The sequence below is a fragment of the Camelus dromedarius genome, chromosome 24, assembly GCF_036321535.1.
Source record: "Camelus dromedarius isolate mCamDro1 chromosome 24, mCamDro1.pat, whole genome shotgun sequence".
Taxonomy (NCBI): Eukaryota; Metazoa; Chordata; class Mammalia; order Artiodactyla; family Camelidae; genus Camelus; species Camelus dromedarius.
The window spans coordinates 1,501,554-1,521,054 of NC_087459.1; the positions used below are offsets into that span (position 1 = coordinate 1,501,554).

The window sequence follows — 19,501 nt, forward strand, 5'->3', positions numbered from 1 at the left end:
AGAGATATTTAAAAGGAATAAATAAGACTTTGTTATTGACTACATTTGGGGGATAAGGAGAAAATAATTAAGGATGACTCCCATATTCTAGCTTGGATAACTAGGCAGTTAGTTGGTGGTGTGAACAATGAGACCGAAATCGTATGATGAGCAGGTTTGAGGGACTGATAATGAGTTCACGGTGGAATTTATTTTGGGTGTGAGGTCCAAACAGGATTTCTACATCAACACAGTCGATGGGTCTGAAGATGAGAGGTCTACAAATTTCTATGACCTACTTTTGGATAACAAATGACCCCAAATTTAGTGGATTAAAATAAAATTTATTATCTCACAGTTTTTGTGGGTGGGTCAGGAATCTGGAAGCAGAACAGCTAGATTGTTCTGACTGAGGATCTCTCAAAAGTCTGCAGTCATTTCAATCATCGACTGGGGGGATGATCCACTTTCAAGCTCACCTGCTAGCAGGTTGCCTGAGTCGTCTCAGGACATGGTAACTGGCTTCACTCAGAGCAAGTAATTTTAACAAAGAAAAGAGAGAGGGAGAGACAGAGGGGAAAAGAACACTCAAGGTCGAAACTACAGTCTTTTTATAACCTAATCTTTAAAGTGACACCCCATCACTTGTGCTCTATTCTGTTTGCTAGAAGTCACTTAAGTCCAGCCCACACTCAAGGGGAATGAACCTTTATCACTTAAGTTTCAAAGAATTTGTGAGTATATGACCTTACTTTAACCACTACAATACCACAGCCAGATTAACCTCCCTAAAACATAATCCATCACTACCTCTTCTTCCCTACCATCAGTTCAAAAACCTTGTAACTGTACGATTTCTCCAAAGTATAAATCCTCAGCTTGATAATAAATCCTTAACCTACCACTCTAGCCTCATCTCCCATTTCTCCCCTCTGCACATTTCTTCTCCAGCCACTTAGTACTTCTAAACTTCATCACCATCCTCTGTCACCTGAATTCATGCTGTTCCCCTGGCCTGAAAGTCTGATTCTCAAACCTGAATTCAGGCGACACAACATCTGACAGGCCTAAGACTCTTTTCAGAATACTAGGAAACACTGATACATGAAGTCTAATGTAGCAGTTCATAACACTGTGCTAGAACGAATTCCATCACATAGTAGACAAGTGGAGTAGGTCCTAAAGACTTAAGAACACGCCTACAAGTTCTTGGTTAAAGTTAAAGTCAGTATTAGAGACCAGCAGCAAAACGCCCGTTCCTCCAGCTTTGGCAATATGGAAGGAGCATTTCTTTGAGAACAACTGACGCTCAAGCCTCCAATTTCCACTCCATCTCTCAGAATCTGCCCTAGCTAGCTGCAAAAACGACCATTCTGAATATCCATCAAAAAGCTCCTAAATAAACTGTTAATCTACATGATGAAAAGCAAAACGGCCATTAAAAAAGAGGCAGAGCATAAATAAAGCACTGACTTGGACAACCTCCAAGATACATTATGAGGAAAGGACAACACAGAGAACAACGGGTATACTAGGGGACTACCTGTGTTAAAGAAAAAGAAAAGAAAAAAAATTAAATTGAAACCCAACCCTTCATAAAGAGAAAAAAGTCTAAGTATTTCCTTAACATGTCTAGAACATCCCTGGAAGGTTCCAGGAGAAACAGGTAACAGTGGTCACCTCTCAGGCCATAGGGAAGGAGGGAGACTTTCTTGTTTCCCAGCCTACATGCTTATAAGTATATGCTCTTACCTCCCGCCTCAGTGAGCTCTGAAGCTCAGGAGACTGGCTCCAGCTCATCGTTCGGGCCTCCACATCGCTTAACTACGCGTCTGGTGTTTCCCGTGCACGAGTCCACGGAATTGTCACCAGCCTCGTTGGGGAGGAGTCTGTGGCTGGGCAGCTCAAGGTCACCCGGCAGGTGGGTGGTGGGGCCAGGACTCCCCGCGTTCCCCACGCCGCTTGCCCCGAGTCTGGGTCCAGGGGGAGCGGGTGGTCCCACTAGGTGGGCGGACAGGCCTCCTCTCACGCCCCCGGGCGCTCGCTGGATTTCTTCCGTGGGGGCAAGGTGGCGCCAGGCTGCTCCCAGAGTCTTACGGAAACTGGGAGCAGAAGGGAAGGAGAAGCGTCCTTTCCGGCAAGAGGTTCAGACCTCTGGCAGAGCGACTACTCAATTTGCTCGCGCCCGCCAAATCCTTACGCCGCGACGCCCCAGGGCTTGACCCCGCGCTCCCGGATGTGACGCAAGGGCCTGGTCCCCGCCCCCCGGCTTCCGGCTACGAGCCCAGGTTCGCGCGTGCGCAAGGGGAGCCAGCTCCCGGGATCCGCACGCGCATCTGCACGAGGTGAAGAAGAAATGGAGGACTCGGCCTCGGCCCAGGTTCCACCGTCCGCCTCCACCGCAACTTCAGCCTCGACTCCTGCGACTCCGGCCGCACTGGAGCAGCTGGACGAAGAGCAGGTGTGTGGCCCCTAGGGAAGAGTTCGGAAGCCGGGTGGCCGTGGCCTTGTGAGTTGCGGGGTGCCGAGTGCGGGCTCCGCGCCTGAGTAGACGCCTCCGGAGCTTTGGGAGGGTCATTGGTTCGCGGTGCCCTCCGCTCGTCCGCTCCTTTATACGCGTGGGTAGGTGCCCGCTTCCCCCAGCCCTGCACCCTGGCTCTGTTGAGTTGGATTGCAGGTATAATTTGGGTTCTAAGGTGAGATCCACCTGGCTCTGCTTCCCTGCCGTTTGACTTTTGACCAGTCGCTTGATTTTACAAGGCTCAGTTATTTCGTGTTTAAATGCGCTCTACTGCCTTCTACTCTGCTCTCCAGGGTCAGAGGAGGTGATGCACGTAAAGCGCGGTGACCAGGGGCCTGGAACCTAATAAGCGCGCAGGAAATGCTAGATACAGATGTACTGCGCTTTTACGAGGATTACTGCCTTCAACGTCGAGCGCAGGGGAATCGTGTTACCATCTGGCTCAATGTCTTACGTAGAAGAGGCTCTTTTCTGTAGACGATGCTATTAGCCGATACTGAGGTGTCTACATTCCTCTGAGTACAAATTGCAGGATCCTGATGGATATGGTTGTGGAGGTTACCTTCTAAAATAGAATTTGAGCAGGGGTAAATTATGGGAATTCGGTTGAGATTTATCTTACTTGAGTATCTCCACTTTGCAGGTTAGAAAGGCAGTAGAGGCTCTCTTGGCACATTCCAGATCAAGGAAAAACCCGAATGGATTGCTTTTGAATGAGAATGAAAATTTCTTTTTAATGGTGATATTATGGAAGATTCCAAGTAAAGAACTGCGGGTCAAATTGTAAGTTCGGGTTTTCTGTCTTTGCTGGTTTTATCTGCATTCTGCGGTACTTTTAACAGTTGGCAACTTAGTTTCTAGTGGAAACTTTGCAGATTCAAAGTATCTGAGTTGAAATAATTGTACCTAAAAAAGTCCCATAGGAATTCAGACGTGCTTAAATTTTCCAGAACTTTTCACCAGTGTTCTGGATATATGGTGGTTGGTTTAACCTGAGCAGTTATGTTGAATTGGAAAACCTGGTTTTTGAGAGGACAGAGTTTAGAATAAAGTAAACAGCTTTTGTATTTTCATAGATTATGTTATCTTTCCACGTCAGGCCAGTTCCAAGCTAAAATTCCTGAGGTTCTGAACTCACTCTTTTATACAGAGACTGTTAAAAAAAAAAACTTGGCAGCAAACTCCTTGTAGAAAAGAAACCCATGGTGGTTACACATTCTTACTGCTAGGACTCTTTATGTCAGAGATGCCCGACTTAACAATAAAAATACAAGCAATTTTTTAGGGTAAGTAGGTCCCATGTAATATTTGGGACATAATTATACTAAAAAAAAAAAAAGATTCAGATTTAACTGGGTGTCTTGTATTCTGTCTGGCAACCCTGCCTCTCTGGAATTCTCATTTCTTGGGTGTCAGAAGAGCAGCTCCGCTATAGAAAGCAATGTGTGGGATAGCTTCTTTCTTTTCTTTTCCCCGTAGGAAAAAGGGGTGGGAGTGTGGGTTAAGAATGTTTACAAATTGGAAAGACCCTTTTGATCTTCAGATTCTCTCTTAACTCACCTTCACAAACTGCCGCAGCCCAATTGCCTTAGTTTTTGCTTTATGTATCTGGTGTGTCTTCTTGATTGCACACCTCTGCCCAGGCACTTTTCCCTTCTGTAAAGCCCTCTGAGCTTCTCCAGGATATTTTCCCAGCTGCTCACTTCTTGGTGAGCCAGCTCCGCAGCACCTCCATCTCCTTTGCCAAGTCATACTTCTGTGGCTTGCTCTCTTCCTAAACCGAGGAGATGTTTCCTCGGAACATGTAGGCCTAGAATGTGGGCGAATCCTTTTTTCCTCTTTGAGACTCAACTTGATGCATGTTTGCTGGTCCCTGTTGGTTTTCTCCGTTCTCTGTTTCATCTAGTAAGAGTTAAGTTGTTTATGGAGCCCAGGGGTGTTTTGCAGAGTAAAGTTCTGAAGAAACATTATGGTACATGTGCATATATAGCAACATATAAAATAAGAATGTGCACTGTTTTGAGTGTCTTTGATTGTATCTCAACTCTGATTGTATCCCAAATATTAATTGATTTTTTGGCTTGTAGATATTTGTGGTGATTTAGTGTTTGAATCTTAATTCTCTCCTGTGTACTACTAAAAACCGGATATATTTATAAACGTTCTCAGTAGCATATTTACTTAAAAAGCATGAATGAAGCTTATTGAAACAACAGTGAATTTATTGTGTCCTACGGAATATAAACATATGTTATCAGTTATAATGCTTTATTCCTCATTTTTTTCTCGTGTATTTTGCAGGTCCTTGCCTCATTGTATTCGATCAGATTTAGCAGATATCTGTTTATTTACCAAAGACGAACCGAATTTAACTCCTGAACAGACAGAACGTTTTTATAAGAAGCTTTTGAACAAGCATAAGATTAAAACCATTTCTCAGGTAGGGAGCAGGTTAATATTTTCAAGGCAATTCAAAGATTAGTTTCAACTGAAGTGACAAGTAATACATTCTTATATCACCTGGTACATATTTCTCTTTTAAGAGTTTGATTTCAAACTTTCTCTTTTTCATTTAATTCTCATTGGCTTTAGGTAGGGCAGTTCCCTCTTCCCTGTGACGGATGAGCTGTTGAGGTTTATTTTCCTAAAAGCTCAGTGTCTACATCAGTAACTTCTATACCTTAAAAGATTTTCCAGAAGGTTGCTCTGTTATGTGCTCCTCTCTACTTCCAGGGCGTCCCAGGTTTGCCTCTGACTTGGCACTTCTCGCGCTTTTTGTAGCTTTTGGTCCAGTTTCTCTCAGGGAGGGTCCCGACTCCCTTGCCCCTGTGCCCCCAGCATTCAGCCTTGAGCCCATGCTGCTTCAGACACCCACGTGTTCACACAACTGTGGCTCCGGCGCATTTTGAAATCTGGATACAAATTGTCCCAGTGTTTCTTGTTATTGTTTGGGTTCTTAACTTACGTTTTCACACTTTTTTTCCTTTCTTTTTTTTTTTTTTTAAATTATAGTTGGTTTACAATATTGTTGGTTTCAAGTGTACAGCATAGTGATTCAGGGTTTTTGTTTATTTTGGAGATTCTATTCTATTATAGGTTATTACAAGATACTGGGTATAGTTCCCTGTGCTGTCATCCTTATCACTTATCTATTTTATATGTAGGAGTTTGTTGATCCCACACTCCTAATTTGTCCCTCCCCCCACCCCCTGGTAACCAGAAGTTTTCTACATCTGTGAGTCTGTTGCTGTTTTGTGTACAGATTCATGTTTCTACATTTTCTTACGTTTTCCAGATTATACCCCTCCGAACTTTAAAAAAGGAATATAAAGCTTATGAAGCCAAGCAGCGCCTCTTGAGTAGTTTCAACTTCTTCCTTGCCGATGCTAGAATCAGACGGCTCTTACCCTCACACCTTGGGAAGCATTTCTACAATAGAAAGAAGTGAGTTTCCCAGCAATGACAGGACTTGAGTAGCATGAAATTTGTAGGTGTGTGTGTGCTGCCCTAAATGCCTGTGTGTCGTTCTAGAGTTCCAGTGCCTGTAAACCTTCTGGCCAAGAATTTATCCAAAGAGATCAATGACTGTGTCGGGGGAACCGTTTTAAACATCTCTAAAAGTGGTTCTTGCAGGTAAGTAGAAGGCATTCACGTGTGCCTTTGTTTAATCTTACATTTAATAATGATTTTACAAACTTTTTTTGTATAAGATAGTGTTAATGAAACCAGATCATTCTGTTAAAACGAAAATTCTTTCTTTAGGAGTATTCAGTTCTCGAGAACAGTACTGCATCCTAGAACTTTCCACAGTAATGGAGATGGTCTATAGCTGTGCAAACTCACAAGAAAATTGGCCACATGTGGCTGCTGCAGCCAAGGAACTGAATTTCAAACTTTACTTGATCTTAACTTATTTTCAGTTTAAAAATGCACGTGTGGCTAGTGCTAATGTTGACTCTGTTAGACAGGGCACCTCTAGACTCAGGAAAGCAGGAGAATAAGACTGATGCTTAGAGAACATTTGTGGTACTGGGCGTTCGTGTTGACTGGCACCACATTATCCTTTAAAGTAAAGGTCCACTTCAGTCTTGCTTTAACTTCTTGTTTAATGAATTCCGTGTCCCTCCTGTTCCATCAGCCTGTCTAGTGTCTGTGTTATCGCATTGATCTTCTCTTTTCTCTGGACGCTGAGCTGGGTGGACTCCCCACACCCAGCCCCAGATACCAACCAAGACGTTTTAGGGCAGTGAGTGCGTTCCAGCTTCCAGGTGGATAGTGTGGCTCAGCCTTTTTTTTTAAATTTATTTATTAGGCTGAGAAGCAGGTTAAGTTTGAGTTTGTGGGGAGGAAGGGAGTTTTAAGCATATTCAAAAGCATTTCATTAAACACTTAATCTGATGACTGGAGGGGGGTGGTCTGTGGTGTAGGGATGGGCACCTGCCAGTAGGGCAGGGCTGTAGGGTGCAACCCTTCCTCCCAGAGAGACCCCAGGAGCCCATGTCTACCCAGTGGTCACATATATCATAAAACAGGGCCACCAAAATGTCTTGACTCTGCTCACCAGAGAGGCCAGTCCTCAGCAGTGTCTCCAGGTAGGCCGGAGCAGGATATGGCGAGGCAAGACTGGTGGACTCTGGTGTTGCCTTCTGCCAACAGGTAGGGACCCCCCGGATTGGTTGTAATTAAGCAGCTGAGAAGAGTTGATGGTCAGGCCTGGACCCAAGCCCCTCTCCTCCTTTGATTATAAGCTGACATTAAAGTGGTGGCTCTGGAAGGTCAGAGGTCTGGTTCATGGGATCAGTGAACAGCTGGGAAAGGGGGCAGCATCATGAAGGCAGGTGAAGGAGTAGCTGTCTTTTGCCCCAGGGGTTCTTCCAAGCCAAAACCCACAGCTTAAGAAAAATTCTGGACAACTAATAAGAATACAAAGTCTAAACCATTCCTTCATCTCTTTTCCCATCTTTCCCCAACAGTAGTTTTCTGTCTTCCTCCCCACAACACCCAATTCTTGCCATCCTTCCATCTGGGAAGCCCGGGGTGTACTTGCAGGTTGGTGGCAGGGGGCACACAGAGTGAGCAGAGCCCCTTTGGCTAGAGGCAGGTGGAAGCACCAGCCCGTGTCCTCCTCGTTCTGCAGACACCTCACCAACAGCCAGCCTGCCTGTCAGCTCCCATGGCAGGAAGGATGGGGACTGGCAGGGACCAGCAGACCCAGTAGCTGAGCAGTGGCACTTCTGGGCTTCCCTGTTGGCTTGTGTCTGCACTGTGCCTCAGCTGAAGGGATGGTCTTGCTTTTGGCCAGAAGACGCTGCATACTATCATATTTGTCTTAGAGATGGCAGCTGCTTCCGGGCAGTGGACCTTTACAGTCCTCGTGGGGGGAGTTCTGTTTCAGAACAGCCACTCCTGGGGGTAATTGTGCTCAGGCTGACTCAGTGACCTGTGTTTTCTAGGATGAAGGTAGAGCTCCCTTTGGCCCTGCCGCTGACCCTCCCACCCTCACATGGTTAGGCGCCAACTCCTCAGTCACCTCTTAATGGTAGGACATATGTCAGGAGGACAGCATTTTTAGAACATAAAAGATGATCATCTTCCTTTCAAATCGAGAACCTAAAGATTTTAATTTTTCTACCTTGAAATGTTTTCAGGATTGTGTGTGTATTTCTCACATACTTGCCTTTGCTTTATTTTGAAAAACAAAAAATTTTATTAAATCTTTATGTCTAATGCTTTATTAAATTTCAGTACCATACGCATCGGTCACACTGGAATGCAGGTTCAGCACATCGTCGAAAATGTCGTTGCTGTCACAAAAAGGCTTTCACAGAAACTGCCGGAGGTACAGTCTAGCAGATGCTTTAACCAGTTGTTTGTTTAAAAGGAACAAAGCATGTGCAGCTGATGTCACTCTTCTTGTTTCAGAAGTGGGAGAGCGTGAAGCTCTTGTACGTGAAGACCGAGAGATCGGTGTCCCTGCCTGTCTTCTCTTCGTTTGTCAGCAGCCGGGGTGAAGCCAAGGGACTGCGCACACCGAGTCAGAAGAAGAAAGTAAGTACAAATCCAGACCCTGGACAGGCTTAATTGGGTGTAAACACGGCTGGACAAGAGAGAACGGAAGGACTGATGGGGCTCAGAAGGGACCTGTGTGGTGGTGAGGGGAGCTGAGAGGAAGAGGAAAACCAGAATCTAGTCTATTAAGTCCTTGCTTACTTATAGGCAGATTTTAAGATTGTATGAGGCTGACAGATACCCCTTGGTTTTGCTGGGTAGGTTTTCTGTTCTCCTGGTTCTACTGCAGAAGGAGCCACAGGAGAGAAAATGAAATTGTTTGCTCTCAGTTGGACCAGTCTCCTAGTTTATTCAGTCTTTCTCCAGCCACATACTTGTGTCCAATGAGTTTTTAGACACGATCTTTTTATTTTTTTACTTTTGTAATTTCCATGTTTTGTTCTTTTTCAAGTTGGCTGTACTGTACCTTTTTTGGTTTCCTGTTATCTATGAATATTCTTCCAGTTTGTCTTCATTCTTGTAACGTGTTAAGTGTCGTTGTTCTGTTGTCTGATAATTGACATAATAGGTGATGCAGCTGCTTGTCTCTCCCTGCTGGTGCCTTATGTGCTTGGTTATCTTGGACTTTGTGGTGGTCATTCCATTTGGGAAGTTATTTGTAGGCTAATCTGATGGGAGGGATGAAGATCTTTCTTTCCCCAGAGGGTTTACACTTATGACGGCCACACACCTTGGGGCACTCACCGAAAGCACATTCAAGGCTTGAGGTTCCCAATGACAAAAACCCACCCATCATGATAAATCCTCACAGCTCAGCCTCCTGTTTCTCTCTACCCTGAGGGTCTGACTCATTGGGGTCCCAGCTTATTGTGAAGGGAGTTTTCTCTTAGAATCCCTGCCTGGTGTGGACGCTGGGGTTTGATTTCTTTCCGCACCCCTGCCCTCCTGCTCCCACTCTTACACAACTCTTGAAAGTTAGGCATAGGCAAATACTCTCAGGGCAAAAATTGCTTATAGTGTAATCAGCTTGTCAGTGCTTTTATGAAAAAAAATTTAATATTTTGCCCCACTTTTTTACTCATTTTCATTGGGAGGAGAATCCGGAATAACAAGACTGCTATAAGTGGAAGCAGGAAGTCTGAATTTTTTGCCATGTGTCGGCAGATTCAGTTGAGGGCTTTGTGAAGATGTTGGAATTGCTGGTTAGGATGGAATTTGGACGCCACTGTAGATGTTATTAAACAGTACTGTGTGGTGAGGGTGATGGGCCTCTAGCTATGTAAACGTGTTACTGTTTTAACTCTTAATCACAAACTGAGGTAGGAATAAAAAAAAGCAGGTTTTTTGTTTTTGTTTTTTGCGACAGTTTCATGGGGATGTCCAGTCACCCATCTCTGTCGGTGTGGTTCCCCCAACAGATGCCAAAATTTGCGAGGCCCTTGTATAAAGGGGCGTAGTGTTTGCACGTTAGCTGTGCATATCCTCCACGTCTTTTAAACCACCTTTAGATTACTTATAAGACCTAATACAGTGTAAATGCTATGTAAAGAGTTGCCAGAGTACAGCAAATTCAAGTTTTACTTTTTGGAACTTTTTGGGTTCTTTTTTTCCTGAATATTTTTTGATTTGAGGCTGGTTGAATCTGTAGATGTGGGACCTGCACACGCGGAAGACCAGCTGATTCACATCACGTATTACGTAGTCTGGATGACTTGTGACTGGCCTGTAAATGGGGTTGACTCCACAAAACCTGTGACTGCATACTTCAGATACCCAGATTCTCAGTATAATTTACCCCATAAAATGCATCTTTGGCTGTGACTCCAAGACGCTGGAGTTGGGGTTCAGGTGCTGGTGGTGGGGTTCGTTTACTGGGGTCTTGTACAGGTCAAGGCCCTTTCAGGGAGCTTATGAATAACCTGACTGCAAGTGCTAAGTCTGTGCCATTTATTTACCAACAAAAAGTTTCCCCTACTAAAATTATGCTTAATTTTTTGGGTAGGATGCGAAGAAAGGCCGAAAGAGGATAGAATATTTTAAAAAACAACGGGAGAAGAAAGGAAAACAAAAACTTATGAAACAGGCTGGGAAGGCTGCATCAGCCCCAACTACAGATGAAGTGGCCCCCAAAACTGGTGGTGCTCCAGCACAGGACCCGGGACCCCAGAAGGTGGCCAGTGGAGTAAGAGCCCAGCCCAAACCACAAGATGAATCTGAAGAGGAAATCCCGCTCCTGGTACCAGCGAGGGAAACTCCAGCTGCAGGAAACGTGGAGGTATTTTCATTAATGGTTTTTATTCATCATGGACAGGTTCCGGGCCCCCGTGTGTCAGGCAGGCACCACTGAGTACAGGCAGCGCTTCGCAGCTGGGGGTCGTCATTTGTAGAAGTCTCTTTCAAGTGAGACCTGTTCCACCAACGATTGTGAAGAGATAGATGAAAAATACTAGGGTTAACCCCAAGAACCCCTGAGCTAGTTACCCCGACTGACTTTACCCTCCTCTGAGGTATGGGAGTGGGCTATAGTCAGCACGGCCTCTTGTGTACCTTAGAATCAAGGGAGACTCGGCTGGATAAATAATTTTAAGAAACATTGCCTGCCTATGGTTTTGAAAAGCAGGTTCAGTCTCTGAAGGTGAGTCACCACATACTTCATCTCAGAAAACTTGCCAGAGGAAACTTGGATACTGGATCCTTCATCTGAAACCTTTCAAATACCCTGCCTTGCATGGTTCCTAACAGAAATCTGACTTAATGGGTTTCAGGGGAGATGATGTAAAGGAACTGAGTTTTTATTGTGGGGTTCTCTGATACTGCTTTTATTCATACTTATAGTATCCATCCAGCTATTGGAGGGGACCTCTGGAAAATAAGGGAAGAAATGGTCCCTAGAAGACTAGAGGGCTTCCCCTACCATCCATGAACAAGACCCGTGTAAGGGGCTCATGGCACATCTTATGGCACAGCCCGTACCTAAATCATCAGCCATATCATCTAGAGTGCTTGGAAAATCCAGAATTCCCAGCCTTGAGCACAGTCCCATCAAAGGACCTGTGACTCACATCCTGGGAAATGGATTTTTCTAACAGTTACCATTGGTTTTTACACACTTTGTTTGGGAACCAACCCCCTGCCCTAACCCATGTGCAAGGAGTTTACAGCTGAAGGTGAAGAATAGTCAGGGTTAGATCACAGGTCTCCCTGCTGTGCTCCCAGTGTGTTCTTCCAGGAGCCCTTAACCCCAGCCATGGGGAAAGATGGTTTTCCTCTGATTGGAACAGAAGGTGTTGCAGTCCTTTTTACAGCCATGAATGATAGGATGTAACTACCTTACAAAACGTTTGCAAGGTAGAAGGAAAAAAGCTGTTCCTCGTTCATCATGCTGAGGACAATGAATCTTGAAGTTACATTGTCAGTCGTCCTGTCCCCTCTCCTCTTTGTCCCCTGACTTAACTTTTTTCTTTTTCTTTAGATACAAAAACATGCCACAGGAAAGAAGTCTCCAAAGAAGAGTCCTGGTCCCAATACACCTCGTGGGAAGAAGAGAAAGGCCTCCCCGGCTTTGGAGACCCCGACAGCTGTGGAGCCCAAGACCCCAGGTAAAGGCACAGGGAAGAAGGCAAAAATCAAAGAAGAGGTGGAGAAAGAAAGAAACTCTTCGCTGGGGAAGAAAGACCCAAGACAATCTCCCAAAAAGCCAGAGGCCAAGTTCTTCACTACTGCTAGCAAATCTGCAAAAAAAGCTCCCCAAACCCCCAAACAATGGCCAAAAAAATCCAAAGTACCCCAGTTAACCTAAAATCAGAGACTCAACCAGCAGGAAACTCATCAGAGCTATCCAAAGAGCTTTTTAAAAATACCTGGGTCCTGACCCCCACTGCAGCCTCCGAGTGAGGCCTAGACTCTTTAAAACTTCCACAAGTAATTCTCATGTATGTTCATGGGTGTGAGAACCAGTAGTTTGAAGTAAATCCATTTATTTCATTGCTCTTCTGTGTATTTGCTAATATAATAGAAAATGTTTCTCTGGTTGTGTTTTTTATTATTAAAGTATAATACCTGCTTCTCAGTATACTGTTGGCATTCCGTATCTTGTGGGTTTTACTAGAATGCCTACGATGCGACCCTTTTCCTCATCTGCTTTAAACCATTCATTCACATAGGCTGCATTACAGTAATCTGCGCAAACATTTCCAAAGCTTGTCTGTAGGCCTCTGATGGGCTTGCTGCGTGCAAATCAGCCATGGAACGTAGCAACTCCAGTTTCTTGGCCCTCGTACCGAGATGGTATACCTTGGTGGGTCTTGGGAAAGCTGTGCAATCAAAGTTAAAATAATTGATGGTAGTTAGCAGCCAAGGTTGCACGTCACCTGGTTAGCCTGTATTTGTTGAGGGAAATTAAGATGGAGTCATTCATAGAGGCACTGAACTGAATCCTGCGTGCTAGAGGCAAGAAAATAATTTATTTTCCATAAGCCTTTCCATCTTCCTCCAGATTACTCCTCACCCTATATGGACTTAACGTCTATGTGACCACTGTAGGGTAGCAAGCTCGGGAGAGTAGACTGAAACTTTGGGTCATTATCAAAGAGGCAGTACATGACTTTTCGGGCACTCGACCCTTTCCTGGATTTGAACTGGGGTGCACATCTCTAGTGGTGAGTGATGTATTCACTATAGCACAGGAAAGGCCAGGGGAAGGCATACTTTCAAAGATCATGTGGTTCACGAACATAATGACTAAAGGAATAAGAGCTTTACGTAGTTCTCTGGCAAGTCAAGGAGTCAAGGCAGGTTTTGATTTTTAGCAGCACAAATTAAATTTCAATATTAACTTTCTAAATTGTGAAAGCCCCTAAAATACAAAATAATCCCACTGTCCTTTTAGGCTTTTGAAAGTGAGTGTACTACATTTAATGTGTTGTAGGTGTGTAGCTTAGCTGGTTGGTCTTCCATAGACACTAGGTTCTATGGGAAGGTGGTGGGAGAGACTGGCTTCACTTACTCAAAGGTGAAGGTTTAAGTCTCCTGCTTTGCATCCGGCAAACTCACCTGCGGAGTCATGCAGTCTATGCTCTGTGTGACGGTTTTCTGGGGATAGCTGTGTGGTTTTTAATCCCATCCTCCAGGCAACGAGAGATTTTGTAACCAAGTGGTTCTTTATAGCTTAGTCTCTTGAATATGATGTAGAAGTTTACCTTGTTCCATTGTGCTTCTGGTTTTCCCATGAGTTCTCGTAGTTCTCCATATTGCAAAGAGCAGGTTTATTTGTTTCTTGAGCAGAATGCTGGTTTTTTGATAGTAGAAGACCAAAGTTGAGGAATTAGGAACAATTCTGTATTGTAGTGAAAAAGTTCAAATCAGAGTGCTAGCTTTCCAAGGCTTAGGAAGTATGGGGGGCACCTTACCTGTTGGCTGAGAGGGCCGTGAGCCAATAATGACCTACCTAGCGGCCAGGAAGGGTACTGGAAATCTATGCAGTAAATTACATTCTTTTGTGGGTGAAGAGGTCGAGTATGTGGGTTATGTTTCACTGGAAGTCAGTGCTGAACTTTCCGGATTCAGCTTCCATGCCATAGAGATTTAATGGACAAAACCAGATCTGGTGAGAGAAATGTGCAACATTTTTGCATGTAGAAATGTTTGAATCTTAGTTAAATTTTTTAGAGAAACTGTTAAAAAGCATGGAAAATATTTTAAATGCCTCGAATGTGTTTAAGACTGTCCAAGTGTTTAATAAAGTTCACATTGTATTTCATAGTCTCCTTGAGAAATCTTTAAATGTGAGTGTGAAGAAATGGTTAAGTCATGTTGCCTTATCACCAGACCAAAAACACTGTACCTACTTTCATGGGTATTTAAGGGTTTAATTAGCGAAGAAGTCTTTTGCCAATTAATTAAATATTGGAAGGTTCTTTACTACCTACATCTTTTTCTCCTTAAATTTGCTATATTTTCCTTGCCTGCAATTAGTGTGTTAGCAGTCAAAACACCAAGATTTCCAGCTAGGACTTCACGAACCTTAAGAAGCCCTCATCCATCCTTGGATCCTAAGGGAATTAATGCATGTGATCAAAGACCACAAAAAAGTTTTGGTTATAGTAATTTCAGTATAATGGTCCTGGAAAGAGAAAACAGCGAATTATTTATGTGGTTATATTTACCTCCAGATTCTACATCTTAGCTCAACACCGTCTTAAGAGATTAACATCTTGTTTGTGTAACCAAAGGCATTTTCTATATTTGAAGCTACAGGAAGTAGGTCATATGTACAATTTTGACTCACCTAAAAAAAGATGTCTCCTAGCTGTCCAAAAGACATTAGCTGATGATGTAAGTTAGACAATCAACTTTTCATTAGAGATTTCCCTGACGGTCTATTCCTCCAGTGTACATAACCTTACAATGATGGGCTCAAAAACTTCATTGGACCTCAGTCATTAGGCCACCAAATTTTTATGTCACTCTTTCAGCCATCCACATATCCGTATATCCTCTATTGTTTTATTTTTACTTTTTTAGCTCTTTATTTTTATTGAAGTATAGTCAGTTTACAATGTGTCAATATCTGGTGTACAGCATAGTACTTCAGTCATACAGGAACATAAGTATATTTGTTTTCATATTCTTTTTCACCATAAATTACTACAAGATACTGAAATATAGTTCCCTGTGCTCTACAATGTGAACTTGTTTACACATATCCTTGAACCATTAAGTTCCTACAAACTGCCAAGGTACTAGACTTGGAAAACTAACGCGCAAAACACAACTTTGCACTTCAAGAGAATCCTAGTCTAGCCCAGCCTAGCATCCTCAGAATTTTGTTACAGAGGCAGCAGTTTGGCTGCAAGGAGGTGAGCCCAGGGGCTAGGGAACTTCTTTTGATGTCTGTCAATAACTCTTTTAAACTTAGAATGTATGTTTTTGGAAGGAAGAGCTAGTGGAGATCATGGGAAGGAACTAGAAAAAGAAGAACCAGACAGACCGAGGGAATAGAATAGAAGAATCCAGATTTTTTTTTTTTTTTTGACAAGAGTGGCAAGACAATTGAATGGGAAAAGAGAGTCTTTTCAACCAGTGGAAAATAAAATGGATCCTAGACCTAAATGTAAGTACTTGAGTGCTTGGAAGAAAACAGGAATACTCATGACCTTGGATGTTTCTTAGCTATGACAAGTAAGACACAAGTGATAAAAGAAAAATTGAAACATTGGACCACCCAAATTTAAAACTTGGTGCTATAAAGGACACCATCATAAAAGTGAGAAGACAACCTACAGAATGACGGGAGGTATCTGCGAATCATGTACTAGATAAGGGATGTCTATTTAGAGTATATAAATTCTTACAACTCAATAATAAAAACATGATCCAATTGTTTTTAATGGACATTTGCCCAAAGAAGATACATAACTGGCCACCAAGCACATGAAAAGATGGTTGACGTCGTTAGTCATCAGGAAAATACAAAATGACAATGAGATACTTCTTCACATTACTAAGATGGCTGTAATCCAAAAGGCAATAACAAGATCAATGTGGAGAAATTGCAACCCTCATCCCATTGCAGGGGGGATCCAAACAGTACAACTGCCTTGGAAAACAGTGTGGTGTTTCCTGAAAGAGTTTAAGACGGAACACCCAAGTGCATTGAGAGCATATAGCCACAAAAATGACTTGTACATGAATGATTATAGCAGCATTATTCATAGTAGACAGGAAGTGAAAACAACCCAATGTCTATCACCTGATAAATGGATAAAGAAAATGTGATACGTCCATTCAATGGAATATTATTCAGCCATAAAAGGAATGAAATATTGATAGATGCTGCAACATGGATGAAACTTGAAAATACTATGATAAGTAAAGAAGCCAGACACAAAAATCATATATTGTAAGATTTCATTTATATAAAATGTCCAGAATAGGCAAAGCCATCTACAGAAAGTAAATTAGTGGTTACCAAGGTCATGGGGAGGAAGGGAGCAGGAAGTGATGACTAAAGGGTATGGTTTCTTCTGGGATGATGAAAATGTTCCAGAATTAGTAGTGATGGTTGTAGAGTTCTGTGAAAATACTAAGAAAAAAAAAAAAAAAAAACCAACCGACTGAACTGTACATTTACGTTTTATTTTAATAAAATCCTAAAATACAGAAAACACTTTGAATTCTCCCCACAAATCTCATATAGATGCTTCTAAATCCCTTCCAGTCTATCCCTGTGTACCGCACAGATACTGACATATTCTAAGTGTGCCCTAACATGAGCAAACTGTGTATCCCCGGTATAGCAGAAAGGGAATTATTCTAGAGCCAGATGGAGTTGAGTTTCAATCCTAATTTTACGGTTTCTGTACCAGCACTCTGAGCCTCAACCTCTCTGAGCCTCAACCTCTCAGAGCCTCAGACTGCTCATTTATAAAATGGGAATTAATATACTTACAAGATTGCACTTATAAAAGTGGCATATAGTAGCTGCTTAATAAGTCACATCTGATTTGATCACAAGCTTATAACTCAGGTTCACCTGTTGCCTGCAATGAAGCATTAAGCCTGCATCCTAGAGAAGGGCTTTAGCTTCTAAGTGGTCATGCCTATTGACACAGCAATTAGACTGTTAGGAATAGATGCTCATTTTAAAGAAACAATCAAAGTTGAATGCAATGATTTATATATAAGAAAGGTACTGATTTCTAATATGGGAAAAATAACAAGAAACAAATTTAATATAGTATTATTAGAGTAAGGATTTGGTTAAATCCTTAGGGTTTGGACACAGATCCTATGCAATCATTACAGATGATATAGAAAAACACGTAAAGAAATGTTTAAATTCATTGTTTAAATTAATAAACATGGATGTTTACTATTATTAACAGAACAGAGAAAGTTATATTATATACAGTCTCTTTCCAATTCTGAATAAAGTTTATATGTGCACCAAAAGACTGGAAATGCTAATTTCCACAAAATGCTAGTAACAGTTAATCTTTAAGTGGTGACTTATAGTTTGTTTTTATTCTTTAAGTGTTTCTATAATTTTCAAATTTTTCAAGAAGAGTAGGAATTATCTTTGTAATCAGAAAAAAAAAGTGTTCAAAAATAAAAGGAAGATTACTGAGTTTCTCTCCTTATCCTCATGACTTACTGAAAAGTTACAAGAAATGAAACTTATCAAAGGAAACTCCTAAACCCTGCATGGCAAATAACTAGTCAGAGAGGAGGAGGGTATAGCTCAAGAGCGCATGCTTAGCATTCTTGAGGTCCTGGATTCAATCCCCAGTACCTGCTCCAAACACAAATAAATAAATAAACCTAATTACTTCCCCTCCTCCAAAAAAAAAAAAAAAAAGAGAATATCAGTAGAGCAAAGACATCTGGTTTTTCCATCTCTGGGTCCTACCCAGACATTCCTCACTAACCTTACACTTAGATAATTCTTACATGGACACATATAGGTATTCTGTTGTTGTTTTTAAGACAAATTTTTTAGAGCAGTTTTAGGTTCACAGCAAAACTGAGCAGAAGTTACAGATTTCCCATACACCTCCTACCCAGCCCAGCCACCACAGGCACAGCCTTACCTATTCTCAAGTCCCCACCAGAGAGGTACATTTTTTACTACTGATGGACCTACACTGATGTAGCGTTATCACTTAAAGTCCATAGTTTATATTAGGGTTCACTTTCGGTGTACATTTTATGGGTCTGGACAAATGTATAATGATACGTATCTACTATGATGGTTTCACACAGAGTATTTCCACTGCTCTACAAATCACCTGTGCACCACTTTTTATTCCTTTCCCCCTTCTCCCACCTCCAGAACCCCCAGCAACCATTGATATTTTTGTTCTGTATAGTTTTGCCTTTTCTGGAATGTTATATAGTTGGAATTATACAGTAGGCAGCCTTTTCAGGCTGGTTTCTTTCACTTAGTAATAAGCATTTAAGATTTCTCCATATCTTCTCATGATTTGATGGCACATTTCTTTTTAGTGCTAAATAATAGTCCATTGCCTGGAATATTACTATTATTGTATGCCAAGTTTCTAGCAATTGTGAATAAAGCTGCTATAAACATCCATGTGCAGCTTTTCGTCTGGACGTCAGTTTTCGACTCCTTGAGCTAAATACCAAAGAGTGTGATTGCTGTATCATATGATTAGACTATGTTTAGTTTTGTACGAAACTGCTAAACTGTCTTCCGAAGTAGCTGTACCATTTTGCATCTCCACCAGCAATGAATGAGAGAGACTTGTCAGCATTTGGTGTTGTCAGTGTTCTGGATTTGGGCCATTCTAATCCGTGGGTAGTGGTATCTTATTTTAATTTGCATTTCTCTGATGACATATGATGTGGAACTCAATGTCATAATAGTGTTCTTTCAAGTTAAAAGGAACAAATGAAACTTGCACTCTGATGTAGGAATTCTTGATTATTCATTTGGGGAAACATGTAGAACCATATTTCAGGCATTGTACACATTCCTAGGATTTGATCATTTTGTGTTGGGCCAAGGTCTTTTTAACTTTCCTGAAATGAGGAAGAGTGGTGATTGCGCAGCAAAACGTGCTCAGATTTTCTCTCAGTAAGAGGCTTTTGTCTGTGTAGGTTAAGAAAAACCATTGATTTTTGAGTTGGTTAATAACCCCATTAATTAGAAGTCAAGCCTTTTCGCGTGGGTTCTGGTGTGTTCAGAAAATGCCAAGCAACCCATTTCTCTGTTAAAATACCAATCAAGACTTGAGTTATTTTGGTGGCTCTCTATTTAATTCCACAATCCACAAGTGATGCTTTCTATAACCAGTCAGCTCAGGAGACGTAGTGTACCTAATGCAAGGGCTGGAACTCAGCTGGCTGCTGAGAATACGGCAGGAAGCTTTCTTACAGACTTTTTACAAATGTATCTGTGTTTTATTTTGTTGTTGTTTTTTATTAGAGTATTTGTTTTGTTCCTGGAACTTTCTGCTGTGGCTTTCTTAT

At 42.2% G+C, this 19,501-nt stretch overlaps 2 protein-coding genes across 4 annotated transcripts in view; one reads left to right on the forward strand and one right to left on the reverse strand.

The window, feature by feature from the left end:
• The window catches only part of SNX29 (sorting nexin 29), a 591,891-nt gene extending 589,699 nt beyond the window's left edge, over positions 1-2,192 (reverse strand). For both annotated transcript variants that reach the window (XM_064478172.1, XM_010980034.3), the window contains exon 1: positions 1,732-2,192. The gene's annotated coding sequence lies outside the window, so the exon portion shown is untranslated. The remainder of the gene's footprint in view (positions 1-1,731) is intronic.
• Positions 2,193-2,272: 80 nt separating this feature from the next.
• Positions 2,273-14,269, forward strand: RSL1D1 (ribosomal L1 domain containing 1). 2 transcript variants are annotated; one of them, XM_064478174.1, is made up of 10 exons: positions 2,309-2,440; positions 2,794-3,001; positions 3,144-3,283; positions 4,802-4,940; positions 5,796-5,944; positions 6,032-6,133; positions 8,246-8,339; positions 8,423-8,548; positions 10,512-10,784; positions 11,982-14,269. In XM_064478174.1, the coding sequence occupies exons 2-10, from the start codon at positions 2,981-2,983 to the stop codon at positions 12,306-12,308; spliced, it is 1,371 nt and encodes a 456-aa protein (XP_064334244.1). In that variant the 5' UTR covers positions 2,309-2,440; positions 2,794-2,980; the 3' UTR covers positions 12,309-14,269. The 2 variants fall into 2 exon arrangements, with proteins under 2 accessions (XP_010978337.1, XP_064334244.1); XM_010980035.3 differs by lacking the exon at positions 2,794-3,001 and having other exon boundaries at positions 2,273-2,440.
• The last annotated feature ends 5,232 nt before the right edge of the window (positions 14,270-19,501 follow it).

Bases quoted from the DNA above. Each gene is read 5' to 3' on its own strand.
- RSL1D1 (XM_010980035.3), top strand. From the start codon at position 2,336: ATGGAGGACTCGGCCTCGGCCCAGGTTCCACCGTCCGCCTCCACCGCA. The intron at 3,284-4,801 runs GTAAGTTCGGGT...TGTATTTTGCAG, and splicing joins AAAGAACTGCGGGTCAAATT to GTCCTTGCCTCATTGTATTC. The intron at 5,945-6,031 runs GTGAGTTTCCCA...GTGTCGTTCTAG, and splicing joins CATTTCTACAATAGAAAGAA to AGTTCCAGTGCCTGTAAACC.